General features: G+C 43.8%; 1 protein-coding gene across 3 annotated transcripts in view; it reads left to right on the forward strand.

The window, feature by feature from the left end:
* kiaa1549la (KIAA1549-like a) overlaps window positions 1-22515 on the forward strand; it is a 44703-nt gene that overhangs the window by 19204 nt on the left and 2984 nt on the right. For 2 of the 3 annotated variants that reach the window (XM_071416225.1, XM_071416227.1), the window contains 8 exons: window positions 3027-3217; window positions 7608-7735; window positions 8875-9002; window positions 9286-9500; window positions 11747-11885; window positions 13419-13790; window positions 13985-14082; window positions 16197-16339. In XM_071416225.1, the coding sequence (XP_071272326.1) occupies window positions 3027-3217; window positions 7608-7735; window positions 8875-9002; window positions 9286-9500; window positions 11747-11885; window positions 13419-13790; window positions 13985-14082; window positions 16197-16339 (1414 nt within the window). The remainder of the gene's footprint in view (window positions 1-3026; window positions 3218-7607; window positions 7736-8874; window positions 9003-9285; window positions 9501-11746; window positions 11886-13418; window positions 13791-13984; window positions 14083-16196; window positions 16340-22515) is intronic. The other variant, XM_071416226.1, reaches the window with a different exon arrangement.

The raw sequence follows: 22515 nt of genomic DNA on the forward strand, positions 1-22515 counted from the left end.
CTCATCTCATACCAGCTAGTAGCTTCAAGGTGGAATCCACGCCATCAGTAATGTTGTTACTGGATTAAATATGGTGCCATTTTGATTCATAGAGATAATGTGGAGGAGCATAAACAAGCATTTCAGATTCATCATGTACCCCGTCGTTTCACAACATGCACTCATGCAGCAGCAGAGCAAGTTGTCTGATTTCAGTGTTATTTCTCAACGTCATTCCATCATCACTCCCCCCAGAGAGACAGATGTACTAAGGCATATTTTTGGATGGGAAACGAGGAGCACTAGCTCCAGCTTATGTTGTAGGACAAGGTCAGAGATACACATGATTAGTACAAATAGGATAGTAGGATAGGACTTCTCTCCCAGAAACAAGGCCTGTTTCTATTAGCATAGTGTCTGCTTACTATATTTACATTTCAGAGTGCAGTGCTTCAAGGTTTGTAAAACTGTTGGTAAACATTAAATGTCACTGGGTTGTTTTGAATGTGACATAAATGATTTAAAGCGTTGCTAAATTGGGAGATTCACGCATGGCGCTGTAAGGCCAATTGTTCAGTCTTTCCCTTTCTGACCAGAGATGTGGCACGCATGCGCAACTACTGAGATAAATATTCTTAGAATGATTTGGTTTATGAATAGCTTGTGGCGATATGCTAAAGGACGTGGTAAATGCGTTGAGTTGAAATCTTTGGCTCCACTACTCCACTGCACATATTTACAGTTTGTTGCAGTGTAATGTGTTGGTGTCCAAACGTTCTGGGAATGAAGACAGAGCACCAAGCAGAGCATCACCCACTAGGGAGATAGTGGGCTTCATGAACCTCTAGTCCACAACACACAATTATCCATCAAAGTGGGACAACAATGTCAAGCTGCAAATCAATGGCATGGCTTCAGTCTGCATGTGTGCTTTTGCAGGAAATATGTGAATCTATTTCCTCTCCAAATTCACTGCGTGGTGTAGTCCATCATGTGTCTTCATTTTGAAAGTTTGTGCAATGAAAAGAAAATCATATCAATCATAATTTAGTTGTTCAGAGAGGTTCTACCATTAGTTTTATTACACGTGGGTTTTATCAAACCTGTCCCTCTCTGTCCCGTGACTCCATCAGTACACTGAATGAGCCCAAGTCAAAACACAGAATCCGTTTTTGGGCGATTCCACGCCAGTAGGAGCAGAAAATATTTTTGGTAACCCAGATTGTTCTGGCAATTCTCACATAGAAACTTAATTCGGAGGAAGGATTTTTGACATGCTTTTAACATTTGTACCACCATTTCTTTATTTTTTTATCATGATGAAAGTGGACCTATACATGCCTCCTGTTAGACCCTATGATCTGTAAACCGTGCACGATACAGGCAACATCTTGATGTCATTATACTCCTTATTCCTTATTATACTCCTTGTTCTAAAACATGGAGTACGTCTTGATTCTGAAATGTAAAAATTTCACATGAATTTATTCCACATTAAACATATTCATATTAATATCTCAAAACGACCCCTATTAATTTAGCTTATTTTAAGACATATTGTTTGGAACAATATACTCTACAAGTACATCAAATTTCCAGAGTGGGCTCTCTGCTAATTCGGAAGGTATGATCTATTTTATGAACACCACCAATACAGTGAATGGGAAAATTGAGTCAACGGGAACTCCCTCTGCTTGTGACTTGCAGAATGTGCAATCCTACAGGAGTGCTGTGATTGGTTAATGACCTATAATGTCAATTCCTATGTATAAAATTATTAAAAGGACCAGAGAGTCACTCTGGAAATTTGACCTGTTTGAAGAGTATATTGTTACAAACAAAATGTCAAAAATAAGCTAAATCAAGAAGGGTAGTTTTGTGATATTGATATTTGTAATATTGAATAAATGAAGAATCTAGACATACTCCATATTTTAGAGCACACTATAAGGAGTATAATAATATAAATGGCACCAAGATGTTGTCTGTATCATGTACGGTTCACAGATCATAGGGTCTTACAGAAGGCACCACCTTAGGACAGTAGGTCTGAAAAGGGCCTAAAATGGCCACTTTATCATGATTTTCTTTATCATTTTTTCCAATGAAGTTTCTATGTGAGAATTGCCAGAACAATCTGAGATAGCAAAAATATTTTCTGCTCCTTCTGGTGTGGAATTACCCCTTTGTCAAATCCATCACAGAGTAGCCTTGTGCAGAGTCTTGGACCAACTCCATGTCTTTATCAGACTGGGCAGTTGACAGGTGACCATTTAGAAAGTCAACGGAATCAAGTGGACAGAGAGACCTGCCTCTTGCCAGTGAAAATTATCTATGTTGAGCTCAGCCTTTAAGGTTAATCTGTTGAAACATTCCCCTCAAATGTGAATTTACAATATGATGAAGCCATAGTGTCTCTATACATTACTTCTGCCAGACTCACTGTTGTGAAATATCACTAACCTCAGGATGAGGTGAAGATGACCGCCTGGTACAGTGTATCGATTTCGCTCCTATTTAGCTGTGTGCTGCAACCATGTGTGATAATACACTTGATGGCACTGAGACTCTTTAATTATTAAAGCTGTGTGCAGTTATATTTTCCCTTCTTATCCACACATGCACTCAAGTAGAAATACATTGAATATAATGTATTTATGTATTTCGTTTTCCAAAAATAAAGTCTGCACTGTGATGCTCCTTTTTGTTGTTTTACAAACCTGAGAGGCTTCATGAAATTAGAGTAATTTGGTTATACAAAGAAACTGCCTAGACCTTGCCGACATTAACAAAAATATAAATCATGAACCAATTACATTTTCCATGTCTTTCCTCCAATACATCTCAACTTCAAAGGTGCCATTAGATGTTTCGTTTAACATTTAGTAGATTCCCATTCTGTCTTTACTTGCTGACTGAGAGAAAATAGAGCTCACCGAGCCGACAGCTCATTTACCTTGTCTGTAAATGAAATGTCATTCTCTTAAAGCACTCCTTTACTTTACCATATATCATCGTAAACCCTTTCCTAACCTTCTCTACCCCAGCCTGTGCAGGGATTTGACTATGCCAAGAAGCATATGGGCCATCAGCAAGGTGAGGAGACCATCTCTGTTACCAAGGAGACGCTGGTCCTGGGCCTCCCGGTGAGAGATGCCCCGTTGTCATTGGACAGGAAGGTGCACCAGGATGGGACCGCCTCTAAAAGACCTCCTTCTGTTGACATCATCCACAAAGGGTAAGAAGAACGCCGAATGAAATAGAAACCGAATTATAGGATCTCTATAAAGATTGATCCCTGTTTACTATAGATTACCAGACCACATTTGGATTTGTTTGTACCAATACTTTAAGTCAAGGAAAATTCACAATAAGTATTACAGTCTTGGACAGATTGCATAGAATCTGCTTAAATCTGCTCATGTTGACTGGCTTACAGTTTGCCTGGGTGTTGCCAATTGCCGGATTCGTAGCCGTCTATCACTCAGTTAAGGCAATAGAAAGCTAAAATGTTGTTACAAAACATGAGTCATGAATGTGTTATTGCCGTGCCACAAAACGGATAGAGCCTGCTGTCTTTCCTCTAGTCTAGAAGACAAAGCCAAGCTTTTGCTGCTGTTTTGAGCCATCTTTCCTTTGAATTTCCCACGCATCAAAATTCTAATTTTAACACAGAGACATTTACAGACCACCAAAGCCTTGATTTTTTTTATTGACCCAGCCCAAGACATCAGTCATTGTCTTAAAGCTGTCAAATGTAGTAGATCTCCCCTATCTTTGGCTGATTTAGACCCACTTACTGCTGCCAAGCTGGAGGTGTGACACGAGTCTGCTACAATGATCATTGGGTCTTGAAGGCACTGCAGTGTAGACCTGGGTTCAAATAGCATTGGAAATATCTCCAATGCTTTGAGTATTTGCGCTGGCCTGCCTGGAGTACCAGCTTTTTTTTGGGGGGGGGGTTGCAGTTTTTGAACTATTCTATTGGTCCTTTAACCCAGGCAAGCTCAATCAAACACCAATAAAGTATTATTTTAAATATTATGTGAACCCAGGTCTGCTGCAGCGGCTGCTATTCCAGTCACCCTTTGGATGGACCGCAGGGCTCATTCAGACTGGGATTAGCAAGGCTTCAAAAGGCTACAAAACACACAGCTGTGCAGTGTGATGATTAAAGCATAAAACGCCGTTGAAAAGGCGCTGAGAATAATAATTGGTAAAACAAGCAGGCGGTAAACACACATGGTGGTGTAAAGTGAAGAGGCTGAACACTGGGCATGGAGAGAGACATAGTGGTGTAAAGTGAAGAGGCTGAACACTGGGCATGGAGAGAGACATAGTGGTGTAAAGTGAATAGAGGCTGAACACTGGGCATGGAGAGAGACATAGTGGTGTAAAGTGAAGAGGCTGAACACTGGGCATGGAGAGAGACATAGTGGTGTAAAGTGAAGAGGCTGAACACTGGGCATGGAGAGAGACATAGTGGTGTAAAGTGAATAGAGGCTGAACACTGGGCATGGAGAGAGACATAGTGGTGTAAAGTGAAGAGGCTGAACACTGGGCATGGAGAGAGACATAGTGGTGTAAAGTGAAGAGGCTGAACTCTGGGCATGGAGAGAGACATAGTGGTGTAAAGTGAATAGAGGCTGAACACTGGGCATGGAGAGAGACATAGTGGTGTAAAGTGAAGAGGCTGAACACTGGGCATGGAGAGAGACATAGTGGTGTAAAGTGAATAGAGGCTGAACACTGGGCATGGAGAGAGACATAGTGGTGTAAAGTGAAGAGGCTGAACTCTGGGCATGGAGAGAGACATAGTGGTGTAAAGTGAATAGAGGCTGAACTCTGGGCATGGAGAGAGACATAGTGGTGTAAAGTGAATAGAGGCTGAACACTGGGCATGGAGAGAGACATAATGGTGTCAAGTGAATAGAGGCTGAACACTGGGCATGGAGAGAGACATAGTGGTGTAAAGTGAATAGAGGCTGAACACTGGGCATGGAGAGAGACATAGTGGTGTAAAGTGAATAGAGGCTGAACACTGGGCATGGAGAGAGACATAGTGGTGTAAAGTGAATAGAGGCTGAACACTGGGCATGGAGAGAGACATAGTGGTGTAAAGTGAATAGAGGCTGAACACTGGGCATGGAGAGAGACATAATGGTGTAAAGTGAATAGAGACTGGGCATGGAGAGAGACATAATGGTGTAAAGTGAATAGAGGCTGAACACTGGGCATGGAGAGAGACATAGTGGTGTAAAGTGAATAGAGGCTGAACACTGGGCATGGAGAGAGACATAATGGTGTAAAGTGAATAGAGACTGGGCATGGAGAGAGACATAATGGTGTAAAGTGAATAGAGGCTGAACACTGGGCATGGAGAGAGACATAGTGGTGTAAAGTGAATAGAGGCTGAACACTGGGCATGGAGAGAGACATAGTGGTGTAAAGTGAATAGAGGCTGAACACTGGGCATGGAGAGAGACATAGTGGTGTAAAGTGAATAGAGGCTGAACACTCGGCATGGAGAGAGACATAGTGGTGTAAAGTGAAGAGGCCGAACACTGGGCATGGAGAGAGACATAGTGGTGTAAAGTGAATAGAGGCTGAACACTGGGCATGGAGAGAGACATAATGGTGTAAAGTGAATAGAGGCTGAACACTGGGCATGGAGAGAGACATAATGGTGTAAAGTGAATAGAGGCTGAACACTGGGCATGGAGAGAGACATAGTGGTGTAAAGTGAATAGAGGCTGAACACTGGGCATGGAGAGAGACATAATGGTGTAAAGTGAATAGAGGCTGAACACTGGGCATGGAGAGAGACATGGTGGTGTAAAGTGAATAGAGGCTGAACACTCGGCATGGAGAGAGACATAGTGGTGTAAAGTGAAGAGGCTGAACACTGGGCATGGAGAGAGACATAGTGGTGTAAAGTGAAGAGGCTGAACACTGGGCATGGAGAGAGACATAATGGTGTAAAGTGAATAGAGGCTGAACTCTGGGCATGGAGAGAGACAGTGGTGTAAAGTGAAGAGGCTGAACACTGGGCATGGAGAGAGACAGTGGTGTAAAGTGAATAGAGGCTGAACACTGGGCATGGAGAGAGACATAATGGTGTAAAGTGAATAGAGGCTGAACACTGGGCATGGAGAGAGACATAGTGGTGTAAAGTGAAGAGGCTGAACACTGGGCATGGAGAGAGACATAATGGTGTAAAGTGAATAGAGGCTGAACACTGGGCATGGAGAGAGACAGTGGTGTAAAGTGAATAGAGGCTGAACACTGGGCATGGAGAGATACATAGTGGTGTAAAGTGAATAAAGGCTGAACACTGGGCATGGAGAGAGACATGGTGGTGTAAAGTGAATAAAGGCTGAACACTGGGCATGGAGAGATACAGTGGTGTAAAGTGAATAGAGGCTGAACACTGGGCATGGAGAGATACAGTGGTGTAAAGTGAATAGAGGCTGAACACTGGGCATGGAGAGAGTGAGCTACACAGCCTGGAGAGATCCTTCCAGGGCCATGTTTGATTCAGTGTTCCTCTGGGCTCAGGTTGACAGGAATACACACATCCTCAATCTGTTCTCTCTCTCTCCCCCTCCCCCTCCCTCTCTTCCCTCTCTCTGTCTGACCATGTATCACAGGAGTAGAACTGTACCTCATTATAGAAGCCTCATGATTGCGAATGCTGATTCCATTTAGTATTTCTGAATTCATTACACCCTTAGAATAATCTAATCTTGGTTAACCCAGAACAAAAATCACGTATTTGGTCAGATGCTCGATTATGTTTAAGTAGTCTGTCCATGAGGGATTATGAATAATCTGATACAAACATTCTGAAGAGCAATGTCGATATGAGCTGACATAATGGGTGTGTGTTCCTAGCTGTCCTATCTGACATAACATCAGGCTCCTGTGTTAGTCACTGGTGTCAGTCTGTTGGTTACCCCTGAAAAGATACAAGGGGAGATAGTTTGACATTAAGATAGTATCTCCCACTGTTCCAGCCTGTGGTCTTGTTGTGAAGCATATAGCTTTAGATAGAACACAGCCTTTAGAGGTGTCTCTGTCACCAGGGTTGGACAGTGACATGTATATGTAATCTGATTGCAAAAAAAGTAACTGTAATCAGATGCGTTACCATGAAAAAATATTGCAATCAGATTACAGATACTTTTGAAAAACTAGATGATTATGTTTGCGAAAAAAGACATGACACCTTTTCTGTTTTCTCAATGACATTCAGTTCATCATTGAAAAAAGGTGCCAGTTTAATTTTGTTCCACTTGATCGAGTCTGAGATCACTATGATGACGCACCAAATGCGTTTAAAGGATTATTTTTGTTGTCTTCTAATGCTGTAATCTAAAAGTAACATTACTGAGTTTGGGTAATCCAAAAGTTGTTACTGATTACACATTTTGGGCAGGTAACTATGGTAACTTTAACAGATTATGTTTAAAAAGTAACCTACCAACCCTGTCTGTCACATACTGCAGTCAGATTTCACAGGTTAGAACTGGCCAGGGGGCTGTGTGATAGCAGCATTACCCTTGGAGAATACTGTATGCACAAAGCTTACCACTGCCTGCCTCTGTTGCTATGGTTACCTGCGGCAGGTTGCCAAGCGAGGACGGCTCGGTTACAAGCAACGAATCCGGGAAACTCAACACGGGCAAGAGCTCGATGGTACGGAGGCCTGCGGCACAGAACAGCGCCAAGGAGGATCTACTACACAAGAGGAACGGTGAGAGAGAGAGAGAGCCATACTCCGGCTACTGTACTGCTGCTTGTCCCTACTGCTGCTCACCACAATATTGTGTCCTCACACAGGCTTGATACACTATACGGCCATTAGAGGGAACTAATTCATTGTAAATGAAAAATAAGCACTTACTGTATATGCAGGGATGCATGCAGTGCAGCCCCCCCCACACACACACGCAGTATGCGCCATGGAAACACACACACACACACACACACACACACACACACACACACACACACACACACACACACACACACACACACACACACACACACACACACACACACACACACACACACACACACACACACACACACACACACACACACACAAGCATCTTTTTATTTCCCTCCTATCTAACTGCAGTAGCTGTAACACTCAGGCAGTGTGAGTGGGGATGTGAGGAAGGGTCTGATGAATGATAAAAGGATGATGCAGTGGCAGCCACTGAAAGTCCTCATTGTTCTTGAACTTCAGATATTTACCTTACTGGATGCATCAAATGAAAGGTGACAGTCTGGTTTTTACACAATGTTTCCATTGTTGTTTGGAAGTTGTCTATGATGATTGATATGCCTTAATAGCGCAAGGTTAGATTACACACTGCATTACAGTAAGCGTCTCAATTTCAGAAATTATGTTGAGACAATGTCCAGGCAATATTGTTACTGTGGCATCTAGAAAGCTTTCATTTTCAACCGTCTAGCAATGGTTACCCAACATTTATTGGTGCGATGTATTATAATGTCGTACAACTGCAAATTCCTCGGGGTAAGTAGAAAATTAGTGATTGTATTATTTCCCTCTCAAAACCTTAGACGTACATTTAGAATGCCATTTACTTTCCCTTGGGTATAAGGCATCTCCTATATTTTCTAGTTTTCATACATTAATACTTTCCCCATGTCTACATTATATGCAGAGTGATCTGAGCACTGAAGCAGTTAACCTAGAACAACATCTGCTCTGTTTGATTGGTGCTGATGAGAGACGAATACACCATTAACCCCACTGTAGCCAACCGCTATATGACGTCAATCAGTGAAGTGCTCACAGCAGTATTAGTCATAGCTGGGCTAGCTAGTGCTGTGCTAATTAGCAATGTCCTCTCATCCCAGCAGATCCCTATGAGGACCACACTGGCTCACTGCGACTCATCACCATCAAGCCAATGGCGGCCCAGCCCACATACTCCTACCCATCCTCCTCCAGTCACAGCCAGGACTCAGTCGTCCTCAATGGGGAGGTGAGACACTACCCCCAGCCTGCTGGTTACATTGTGTCTGCCAGATGAAGATTCTAAAGATGAATGTTCTGGATGTGTACTGTAAAAGCAGTGTAGAAGTGGAACTATATTTCTGCAGACATCAAAGGGTTTGGGCCAATGGGAAGTAGGAATAGATTTGGAACCGATTGTTTCTTTATAGAGAAGAGGGACCTCAGTAGATACCTCACCACGTTTACTTCAAATACCAAGTAATGTCAAACTAGAATCAATACTAATGTAATACAAATGACTTCGTCTACAGGCAAACGTGGGGCTCAAGCAGAAGTCCGACATCGAACACTACAGGAACAAACAACGGCAGAAAGCCAACAGAAAAGGCTACTGTGATTTCCCTGTTACAGACAATGGCATCCACCCATTCAAACCCAGAGAGAGGCACAGCAGGCATGATAATGCCAAGGAGCCAATGACTGCTGAGGAGAAGAGGGCATCCTATGCAGGATGCCACATCAGGAGGTGGGAGAGCCGACAGAGAAATGCCTCTTCTTGCATCCACAATATGTAATATGCCAAGAGACATACAGTACGCTATACAGGAAGAATTGCTTTCATGTTTGAGTGGGTGTTCCGTGGGTGTTCCGTGGGTGTTCCGTGGGTGTTCCGTGGGTGTTCAGTGGGTGTTCAGTGGGTGTTTAGTGGGTGTTCAGCGTAAAAAGATCCACTGGTTTAAAAGTGACTTTTCAGAATGCCTACATGTACCGGTGACTGCAGCACCGGTTCATCGTTAATGTGACAAAATCTCTTGCAGGGGGATGCCAAGCGTCAAGTTTGTTTACAATCATGTAACAACTTATGTAATGAACACTAGTCACTTTAATAATGTTTACCCACTTTATATGTACACTGTATATACTGTATTCTATTCATGGCTCATCCTATATACAGTTGAAGTCGGAAGTTTACATACACCTTAGCCAAATTACATTTAAACTCAGTTATTCACCATTCCTGACATTTAATCCTAATAAAAATTCCTTGTCTTAGGTCGGTTAGGATCACCACTTTATTTTAAGAATGTGAAATGTCAGGATAATAGTAGAGAAAATGATTTATTTCAGCTTTTATTTCTTTCATCACATTCCCAGTGGGTCAGAAGTTTACATACACTCAATTAGTATTTGGTAGCATTGCCTTTAAATTGTTTAACTTTGGTCAAATGTTTCGGGGAGTCTTCCACAAGCTTCCCACAATAAGTTGGGTGAATTTTGACCCATTCCTCCTAACAGAGCTGGTGTAACTGAGTCAGGTTTGTAGGCCTTCTTGCTCACACACACTTTTTCAGTTCTTTCAGTTCTCAATCCTTTTGAACAAATGTTCAAAAGGATTGAGGTCAGGGCTTTGTGATGGCCACTTCAATACCTTGACTTTGTTGTTCTTAAGCCATTTTGCCACAACTTGGAAGCATGCTTGGGGTCATTGTCCATTTGGAAGACCCATTTGCAACCAAGCTTTAACTTCCTGACCGATGTCTTGAGATGTTGCTTCAATATATCCACATCATTTTTATTTTTCATGATGCAATCTATTTTGTGAAGTGCACCAGTCCCTCCTGCAGCAAAGCACCCCCACAACATGATGCTGCCACCCACATGCTTCACGGTTGGGATGGTGTTCTTCGGCTTGCAAGCCTCCCCCTTTTTCCTCCAAACATAACGATGGTCATTATGGCCAAACAGTTCTATTTTTGTTTCATCAGACCAGAGGACATTTCTCCAAAAAGTACGATCTTTTGCAGTTGTAAACCGTATTCTGGCTTTTTTATGGAGGTTTTGGAGCAGTGGGTTCTTCCTTGCTGAGCGGCCTTTCAGGTTATGTCGATGAAGGACTCGTTTTACTGTGGATATAGATACTTTTTTACCGTTTCCTTCAGCATCTTCACAAGATCCTTTGCTGTTGTTCTGGGATTGATTTGCACTTTTCGCACCATAGTACGTTCATCTCTTGGAGACAGAATGCGTCTCCTTCCTCAGCGGTATGACGGCTGCGTGGTCCCATGGTGTTTATACTTGCGTACTATTGTTTGTACAGATGAACACCAGACCTTTTTTCTGAGGTCTTGGCTGATTTCTTTTGATTTTCCCATGATGCCAAGCAAAAAGGCACTGAGTTTGAAGGTAGGCCTTGAAATACATCCACAGGTACATCTCCAATTGACTCAAATGATGTCAATTAGCCTATCACAGGCTTCTAAAGCCATGACATAATTTTCTGGAATTTTTCAAGATGTTTAAAGGCACAGTCATAGTGTATGTAAACTTCTGACCCAGTGGAATTGTGATACAGTGAATTATAAGTGAAATAATCTGTCTGTAAACAATTGTTGGAAAAATAACTTGTGTCATGCACAAAGTAGACGTCCTAACCAACTTCCAGAAATTTGTGGAGTGGTTGAAAAATGAGTTTTAATGACTCCAACCTAAGTGTATGTAAACTTCCCACTCCAACTGTAACTTTTTTTCGTATTTTTCTGGATGATGTGTATTGTATTGTTGGATATTGCTGCACTGTTGGAAACTTCTGAAAATCTGTGTACGCGACCAATCAACTTTGATTTGATTTGAAATACACATTTGAAATGTCTGAAATATTCCTGTTATGGTGCAAACCTGTGCTGCAGGTCAAGGCCATTTTTACTGATGAGGATGATGAGGATTATGATGGCGATTGTCATGACGATGGCGACTATGATATCCCTATTTCAGGCATCCCCCATCCAGAGAGCCAGCCTACTGGAGCCGTCAGTCCCTGGCTGCCAGCAGCCCTGGCCCCGTGGAGACGGAGATGGACCTGCTGGTCCTCAGGGAGAGGTCTAGAAGAGGGATCCGCAACAGTGGCTATGACGTGAGGCCTCACTGAGTATCACTGCTGAACAGTGTCCATTTTAAGACATCCATGAGATGTAAAACAGGGATGGTTAATTCCAGTCCTCACGGGCCGGAGTGGTGACACACATTTTCCCCATCCCTAGCAAACACAGCTGATTAAACTCATTGTATTCTAAGCTAAAGATCATGATTAATTGATTATTGGAGTCAGTTGTATTTGTAGCTGGGGCTTGGGCAAAAGTGTGACACCAATCAGGCCGCCGAGGACTGGAGTTACGCATCCCTGTCCTGAAATGTACACCATACTACTGGAGTCACTGCATGGGCAAAAGGTGTTGAGCATAGATAAGTTCTGATACTGGGGTGCAATAACCTAAAGAAAACCCTAGAACAAAGCCTGTCCCAAAATGCCTATCTCTCCCAATCCTTATTCTAAGCTCTATGGCTCAAATGAAGAGGATTACCTTCATCCAAACTTTAAAACCTCCATCTAGCACAGCGATGGAGCTCGTTCTTAGAGCTATCATTTTATGCTGCCTGCACAGGCACTACATTGCTGAATGTCAGTGACCGTGAATATGATTATAGCCTGTTCAGTGATTCAGATGCGAAATTCGATACCAGTTAATATACTGAACAAAAATGTATACGCAACATGCAACAATTTCAAAGATTTTACTGAGTTACAGTAATATGAATCAAATGTATTTATAAAGCCCTTCTTACATCAGCTGATATCTCAAAGTGCTGTACAGAAACCCAGCCTAAAACCCCAAACAGCAAGCAATGCCGGTGTAGAAGCAATATAAGGCCATCAGTCAATTGAAATAAATTCATTAGGCCCTAATCTATGGCTTTCACATGATTGGGCAGGGGTGCCCTCCACTGTGGACACTGGGGAGCCAGGCCCAGCCAATCAGAATTAGTTTTTCCCCACAAAAGGGCTTTATTACAGACAGAAATATTTCTCAGCATTTCTTGCAGTCAGCATGCCAATTGCACGCTCCCTCAACACTTGAGACATCTGTGGCATTGTGTTGTATGACAAAACTACACTTTTTAAAGTGGCTTTTATTGTCCCCAGAACAAGGTGCACCTGTGTAATGACTATGCTGTTTAATCAGTTTCTTGATATGCCACACCTGTCAGGTGGATGGATTATCTTTGCAAAGGAGAAAAGCTGACTAACAGGGATGTAAACAAATATGTGTGCAAAATTTGAGAGAAATATGTTTTTTGTGCTTATGGAAAATGTCTGGGACTTTTTATTTCAGCTCATGAAACATGGAATCAACACTTTACATGTTGTGTTTATATTTTTGTTCAGTGTAGCTCTGAATGTGCTGAGCTTTTAAATTGCAAATGGATAACTCTGTGTGTGTGTGTGTGTGTGTGTGTGTGTGTGTGTGTGTGTGTGTGTGTGTGTGTGTGTGTGTGTGTGTGTGTGTGTGTGTGTGTGTGTGTGTGTGTGTGTGTGTGTGTGTGTGTGTGTGTGTGTGTGTGTGTGTGTGTGTGTGTGTGTGTGTGTGTCCGCCTTCCTGTGTGTCAGGTGGAGCCGTTTGAGGAGACCAACGTGGACCGACTGATGAGCTCCCTGGGTTATGGTGGAAGCCATCAGGTCAAAGGTCTCTCGGACTCGTCCACTCTGAGCTCTCAGCCTTCCATCGGCGAGGTCCGTCAGCAGATGCAGCTCCTGCTGGGTAATGCCTTTGGGCTGGCCCCAGACGAGGCCCCGCCCTCCAACCACCACCACCCCCATATTCACCCCCACCTCCACAGTTCCTACAACCCCAGTCACACCAGCCCCTACTCCGAGGGAGTGACCAGTGCCCCTGGCACTATGAACCACCCATGCGGAGGAGGCCGCCAGCATGGGTCTGCCTACGGGCCGGAAGTACACCAGTGTAGCTTACCCAAGCCTGTGAGTGCATTGATTAGATCATGCAAAAAAGCAACAACAAAAAATGTCTGTATGTTTACGGTGGTGTTTTAAACAAAAATCCTGAATGCTATTGTAGAAAATCCACATAATAAGATGCTATCTGAATAGGACATTATGTTTAAACACCCACACACTGATTGAACTGTGTCTGTGTGTTGTGTTTGGTGCTGCAGGGCTTCAGGTTCACTCAGCTTCCTGACATGGGCGTTGGACCTCCGCCCACTCTGATCCCCTCCAGACCTGGACCCCCTCCCGGGACCTCAATGAGGCGGTACGAAGCTCCCTCCTCCCTTCAAGCTGTCAGAAAGACAGTAAACGGATGCAAATAACATTCATTCCAATATATTCACATCCACACAATGCTAAACATGCTCAACCTACTACACTGAACAACAATCGAAACGCAACATGCAACAATTCAAAGATTTTACTGTGTTACAGTTCATATAAGGAAATCAGTCAATTGAAATGAATTCATTAGGCCGTAATCTATGGATTTCACATGACTGGGAATACATATATGCATCTGTTGGTCACAGATATCTGAAAAAAGTAGGGGCATGGATCAGAAAACCAGTCAGTATCTGGTGTGACCACCATTTGCCTCATGAAGTGCGACACATCTCCTTCACATAGAGTTGATCAGTCTGTTGATTGTGGCCTGTGGAATGTTGTCCAAGTCTTCTTCAATGGCTGTGCGAAGTTGCTGGATATTGACGGGAATTGGAACAAGCTGTCGTACACTTCGATCCAGCGTATCCCAAACATGCTCAATGGGTGACATGTCTGGTGAGTATGCACGCCATGGAAGAACTGGGACATTTTCAGCTTCCAGGAATTGTGAACAGATCCTTGCGACATGGGGCTGTGCATTATCATGTTGAAACATGAGGTGATGGCGGCGGATGAATGGCACGACAATTGGCCTCAGGATCTTGTCACGGTATCTCTGTGCATTCAAATTGCCATCGATGAAATGCAATTGTGTTTGTTGTCCGTAGCTTATGCCTGTCCATACCATAACCCCACCGCCTCCATGGGGCACTCTGTTCACAATGTTGACATCAGCAAACCGCTCGCCCACACAATGCCATACACACGTCTGCCATCTGACCGGTACAGTTGAAACCGGGATTCATCAGTGAAGAGCATACTTCTCCAGCATGCCAGTACTATTGAAGGTGAGCATTTGCCCACTGAATTCGATTACGACGCCAAACTGCAGTCAGCTTCCCTGAGATAGAAGTTAGGCACAAACTGTCAGAAACTTTGGTTATGCAAACCCACAGTTTCATCAGCAGTACGGATGACTGGTGTCAGATGATCCCGCAGGTGAAGAAGCCGGGTGTGGAGGTCCTAGGCTGGCGTGGTTAAACATGGTCTGCGGTTGTGAGGCCGGTTGAAAGTACTGCCAAATCCTCTAAAACAACGTTGGAGGCGGCTAATGGTAGAGAAAATGTACATTAAATTCTCTGGCAACAGCTCTGGTGGACATTCCTGCAGTCAGCATGCCAATTGCACGTTCCCTCAAAACTTGAGACATCTGTGGCATTGTTTTGTGTGACAAAACTGAACATTTTAGGGCCTTTTATTGTCCCCAGTGCAGGGTGCAGCTGTGCAATGAATATTGCTGTTTAATCAGCTTCTTGATATGTCACACCTGTCAGGTGGATGGATTATCTTGGAAGGAGAAATGCTTACTAACAGGGATGTAAATACATTTGTGAGACAAATTTGAGAGAAATAAGCTTTTTGTGCGTATGTAAAATTACTGGGATCTTCTATTTCAGCTGCTCATGAAGCATGGGACCAAGACTTTACGTGTTGCGTTTATAATTTTGCTCAGTATACTGTTTTTGAAGGTCTACTTGTAACTAGCGCACTATATCCTTGTAGCGTTTCCTATCCTAACTTTTTTGTACTACTTTAGATGTTATACTGCTCATGTGTTGTGTTGTATTTCTACTCTACGTCATTTAAAACAGGGATGGGCAAACCCTGCTTTTGAAGGCCCTTTGATCAAAATTTTTGTTTTGTTTTACTCATTCGGGTCTCAACTTACTGTTGCAAGTTAGAATAGTAGAATACATAAGGTGCAATTTAGAAATGTGGTTGTGCATCAGCAGTTTTTATCTTGTTATGTCAGTCACTGATAGTCACTCAATTAGCCATGTCAGCTAACAACTTTTAAATTGGTAAGCTATCTAAACTTAGTAATCATGGTCGAATTACCAGCCGGGGGCCCCCATTGATTTTGTTAGTCAGTCTCACTCATATATCATATTTAAAATTGCTTAACATTTCTCTCCACCCTATGTCACAATGTGTAGAATTACAGGAAATTAGTTGTAAAAGCTAATTTTGTTTTTGTCCCCCCTTCTGCAGTTCTACACCCGACATCAGCCTGAAACCTCGCATTCCTGAGGCATCTGAGATACAGAATCAGCACAATGGTGCCACCTACCTGCCTATCAACAGAGCGCCCTTCCCTGCTGTCACTGTTGACCAGTCCATGACCAGCTACTCAGGTCAAAATATTAAATATGATATAATTATTCAGATATGGACTAGTAAATATACAGTGAGCACCATAATTCATTGGACAGTGACCATTTTTTTGTTATTTTTGTTCTGTACTCTAGCACTTTGAGTTTGAAAGGATACAATCACAATGAGGGTGAAGTGCAGACTGTCAGCTTTAATTTCAGGGTATTTTCATACATATCGGATGAACCGTTTAGAAATGATAGAAGCTTTTGTACATGGTCCCCCCCATTTTCGGGGCATCAAAAAACATTGGACAGTTTAACAATGTAGAATAAAGTAATCATTGTTAATATTTGGTTGCATATCCTTTGCATGCAATGACTGCTTGAAGTCTGCGATGTATCGACATCACCAGACGCTGGGTATCTTCCCTGGTGATGCTCTGCCAGGCCTGGACTGCAGCCATCTTCAGTTCCTGCTTGTTTCGGGGACTTATTGCCTTCAGTCTCCTCTTCAGCATGTAAAATGCATGTTCAATTGGATTCAGATCCGGTGATTGACTTGGCCAGTCAAGGATTTTCCACTTTTTGGCCATCATAAACCCCTTCGTTGCTCTACCAGTATGTTTTGGGTCATTGTCTTGTTGCATGATGAAGTGCCGTCCAATGAGTTTGGAGGCATTTGGTTTTATCTGAGCTGATAAAATATTTCTGTAGACTTCAGAATTCATTGTTCTACTTCTGTCTGCAGTCACAACATTGATGAAGACAAGTTCTCTGTTCCACTGGCAGCCATACAGGCCCAAGCCATAACACCCCCTCCACCATGTTCCACTGGCAGCCATACAGGCCCAAGCCATAACACCCCCTCCACCATGTTTCACAGATGAGGTGGTATGCTTTGGATCATGGGCATGTCTTTTTTTTCTCCACACTTTCCTCTTTCCATCACTCTGGTACATGTTAATCTTTGTCTCATCTGTCCACAATACTTTTTTCCAGAACTCTTGGGGCTCTTTTAGGTCCTTTTTTTTAGCAAACTGTAAAGAGCAAACACCTTTCTGTTCTTCAGGCTTATCAGTGGTTTGCATCTTGTAGTGTACCCTCTGTAGTCCTACTGGTGTAGTCTTCTACGTATGGTAGACTGACACATCTACACCTGCATCCAGGAGAGTGTTTTTTGATCTGTTGGGCTGTTGTCAGGGAGGTTTTCTTCACCATAGAGAGTATTCTCCGGTCATCCACTACAGTGGTCTTCCTCAGTCTACCGGGTCTTTTGCCATAATTGAGTTCACTGGATGTTTTTTCTTGTTAATGATGAACCAAATTTTTGCAATGTTCCTGATTGATTGATTTTCATTTCTGAGCCTTATGACGGCCAGCTTCATTTGCATCAACACTGCTGTCTTCCTCGTGTTGTCACACCCAACAACAACCTCCAAAGGCAATAGCAAAGTCTAGAATCAATACTATTCATCAACAGCTCTCCTGCATTCACTAACGACACAAATGAATACACCTGCCTAACGACACACATATGTGAAGCCAATTCAACAAATACTTGTAGTACCTTAAGATGGGAGGACCATGTACAAAAGGTGCTGTCATTTCTAAACGGTTCATTCGATATGTATGAAAATACCCTCAAATTAAAGCTGACAGTCTGCACTTCACCCTCGTTGTCATTGTATCCTTTCAAACTCAGTGCTAGAGTACAAAACCAAAATAACAAAAAAATGGTCACTGTCCAATGAATTATGGTGCTCACTGTAAATACAAATGTAAATACACAAAGTACCAGTCAAAAGTTTGGACACACCTACTCATTCCAGGGTTTTTCTTTATTGCATCAAAACTATGAAATAACACATATGGAATCATGTAGTAACCAAAAAAGTGTTAAACAAATCAAAATATATGTTATATTTGAGATTCTTCAAAGTAACCACCCTTTGCCTTGATGACAGTTTTACACACTCTTGGCATTCTCTCAACCAGCTTCATGATGTCGTCACCTGGAACGCATTTGAATTAACAGGTGTGCCTTTGTAAAAGTTAATTTGTGGAATTTCTTTCCTTCTTAATGCGTTTGAGCCAATCAGTTGTGTTGTGACAAGGTAGCGGAGGTATACAGAAGATAGCCCTATTTGTTAAAAGACCAAGTCCATATTATGGAAAGAACAGCTCAAATAAGCAAAGAGAAACGACAGTCCATTACTTTAAGATATGAAGATCAGTCAACACGGAAAACTTCAAGAACTTTGAAAGTTTCTTCAAGTGTAGTCGCAAAAACCATCAAGTGCTATGATGAAACTGGCTCTCATGAGGACCACCACAGGAATGGACACCACCCAAAGAACACAGCCAAGACAACGCAGGAGTGGCTTCAGGACAAGTCTCTGAATGTCCTTGAGTGGCCCAGCCAGAGCCTGGACTTGATCCCAATCAAACATCTCTGGAGAGACCTGAAAATAGCTGTGCAGCGACTCTCCCCATCTTACCTGACGGAGCATGAGAGGATCTGCAGATAAGAATGGCACACCCAAATACAGGTGTGCCAAGCTTGTAGATTCATAACCAAGAAGACTCAAGGCTGTAATTGCTGCCAAAGGTGCTTCAACAAAGTACTGAGTAAAGGGTCTGAATACTTATGTAATATTTTTGTTATTATTTGTTATACATTTGCAAAAATTTCTAAACTTGTTATTTGCATTGTCATTATGGGGTATTGTGTGTAGATTGATGAGAAGAAAATAACCGATTTAATCCATTTTAGAATAAGGCTGTAACAAAATGTGGGAAAAGTCAAAGGGTCTGAATAGTTTCCGAATGCACTGTGTATACACACTACCGTTCAAAAGTTTGGGGGCACTTAGAAATGTCCTTGTTTTTGAAAGAAAAGCACATTTCCTAGGTCATAGGTCTGTTAGGATCACCACTTTATTTTAAGAATGTGAAATGTCAGAATAATAGTGGAGAGAATGATTTTTTTCAGGTTTTATTTCTTTCATCACATTCCCAGTGGGTCAGAAGTTTACATACACTCAATTATTATTTGGTAGCATTGCCTTTAAATTGTTTAACTTGGGTCAAACATTTTGGGTAGCCTTCCACAAGCTTCCCACAATAAGTTGGGTGAATTTTGACCCATTCCTCCTGACAGAGCTGGTGTAACTGAGTCAGGTTTGTAGGCCTCCTTGCTCGCACATGCTTTTTCAGTTCTGCCCACAAATGTTCAAAAGGATTGAGGTAAGGGCTTTGTGATGGCCACTCCATACCTTGACTTTGTTGTCCTTGAGCCATTTTGCCACAACTTTGGAAGTATGTTGGGGTCATTGTCCATTTGGAAGACCCATTTGCGACCAAGCTTTAACTTCCTGACTGATGTCTTGAGATGTTGCTTCAATATATCCCCATAATTTTCCTACCTCATGATGCCATCTATTTTGTGAAGTGCACCAGTCCCTCCTGCAGCAAAGCACCCCCACAACATGATGCTGCCACCCCTGTGCTTCACGTTTGGGATGGTGTTCTTTGGCTTGTAAGCCTCCTTTTTCCTCCAAACATAACGATGGCCATTATGGCCAAACAGTTCTATTTTTGTTTCATCAGACCAGAGGACATTTCTCCAAAAAGTACAATCTTTGTCCCCAGGTGCAGTTGCAAACCATTGTCTGGCTATTTTTATGGCGGTTCTGGAGCAGTGGCTTCTTCCTTGCTGAGCGGCCTTTCAGGTTATGTCGATGAAGGACTCGTTTCACAAGGTCCTTTGCTGTTGTTCTGCGATTGATTTGCACTTTTCGCACCAAAGTACGTTAATCTCTTGGAGACAGAACGCGTCTCCTCCTGAGTGGTAGGACGGTTGCATGGTCCCATGGTGTTTATACTTGCGTACTATTGTTTGTACAGATGAACATGGTACCTTCAGGTGTTTGGGAATTAATCTCAAGGATGAACCAGACTTGTGGAGGTCAACTTATTTTTTTCTGAGGTCTTGGCTGATTTCTTTTCATTTTCCCATGATGTCAAGCAAAGAGGCACTGAGTTTGAAGGTAGGCCTTGAAATACATCCACTGGTACACCTCCAATTGACTCAAATGATGTAACGAACATCGTCGGGAGAAGGAGAAGAGGACCAAGGTGCAGCGTGGTAAGTGTTCATTTTAATGAAATTAAATAAACTGAACACTGAATGACAAAAACAACAAAGAGAGAGAACGAAACGAAACAGTCCTGTAAGGTATACACACAAAACAGGAAACAACTACCCACAAACACAGTACCCCCCACCCCAAAGGTGCGGACTCCAGCCGCAAAACCTGAACCTATAGGGGAGGGTCTGGGTGGGCATTTCACCGCGGTGGCGGCTCTGGTGCGGGACGTAGACACCACTCCACCTTAGTCTTGGCCCACATATGTGGCGCCTCTGGAGTGGCGACCCTTGCCGCCGACCCCGGACTGGGGACCCTTACAGAGGGCCCCGGACAGAAGGGCGACTCTGGCAGGCAGCTCCGGACAGGAGGGCAACTCTGGCAGGCTGCTCCGGACAGGAGGGCGACTCTGGCAGGCAGCTCCGGACAGGAGGGCGACTCTGGCAGGCAGCTCCGGACAGGAGGGCGACTCTGGCAGGCAGCTCCGGACAGGAGGGAGACTCTGGCAGCTCCGGACAGGAGGGAGGCTCTGGCTGCTCCGGACAGGAGGGAGAACCTGGAGGGAGGAGACGGAGAGACAGCCTGGTCCTTGGAGGAGGCACAGGATAGACCGGGCCGAGGAGGCGTACTGCAGGTCTCGAACTAAGGGCCTGCACAACCCGTCCTGGCTGGATGGTGATTTTAGCCCGGCACGTGCGGGGCGCAGGCACAGGACGCACTGGGCTGTGCAGACACACGGGAGACACAGTGTGCAGACGCAGGATATCCTGGCCCGAGGAGACGCACTGGCGGTCTGGAGAGCAGTGCTGGCACCATCCGTCCTGGCTGGATCCTCACCCTAGCCCGGCAGATGCGGGGAACTGGAATGTAGCGCACCGGGCTCAGAGCACATATTGAAGAGCTGTAGCGCTGAACTGGCACAGGACGTGCAGGGCTAGGGAGGCGCACAGGAGGCCTGGTGCGTGGGGCTGGCACAGTCTTCACCAGACGGCTAGCACGCACCTCAGGACGAGTATGGAGAGCTGACTCAGGTGACATCAAATCGCGGACACGCTCCGTCAAGCGGATGTCGTGCCTCATGCACCAACACAGCAGCTCTCTCATTGCTCTCTCCTCCAATCTCCCCATCAACTCCTTCACAGTCTCGGCTTCGCCTCCTTTGCTCACCTCCAATTTCACCCCATAGCCCGGGGCCTGACCAGTCCCATGATCGCCACGGTAAGCACGGGGAGTTGGCTCAGGTCTCCTACCTGAGTCCGCCAATCACCCCGTGTGCCCCCCCACAAATATTCTGGGGCTGCCTCTCGTGCTTCCTTGCCAGCTGTGTTCCCTCATACCGCTGGTTCCTTTCTCCTGCTGCCTCCACTCTCCTGGCTGCCTCCACCTGTTCCCATGGGAGGCGATCCCTTCCAGCCAGGATCTCCTCCCATGTAGGATCCCTTGCCGTCCAGAATGTCCTCTCATGTCCAGTCCTCTCCACCACGCTGCTTGGTCCTTTGGTGGTGGGTAGTTCTGTAACGAACGTCGTCGGGAGAAGGAGAAGAGGACCAAGGTGCAGCGTGGTAAGTGTTCATTTGAATGAAATTAAATAAACTGAACACTGAATGACAAAAACAACAAAGAGAGAGAACGAAACGAAACAGTCCTGTAAGGTATACACACAAAACAGGAAACAACTACCCACAAACACAGGTGGGAACAGGCTACCTAAGTATGGTTCTCAATCAGAGACAACGATAGACAGCTGCCTCTGATTGGGAACCATACCAGGCCAAACACAGAAATACAAAACATAGAATGCCCACCCCAACTCACACCCTGACCAAACCAAAATAGAGACATAAAAAAGGAACTAAGGTCAGGACGTGACAAATAATGTCAATTAGCCTATCAGAGGCTTCTAAAGCCATGACATAATTTTATGGAATTTTCCAAGATGTTTAAAGACACAGTAAACTTAGTGTATGTAAACTTCTGACCCACTGGAATTGTGATACAGTGAATTATAAGTTAAATAATGTGTCTGTAAACAATTGTTGGAAAAATGACTTGTGTCATGCACAAAGT

This window comes from Salvelinus alpinus, chromosome 9 (genome assembly GCF_045679555.1).
Source record: "Salvelinus alpinus chromosome 9, SLU_Salpinus.1, whole genome shotgun sequence".
Taxonomy (NCBI): domain Eukaryota; kingdom Metazoa; phylum Chordata; class Actinopteri; order Salmoniformes; family Salmonidae; genus Salvelinus; species Salvelinus alpinus.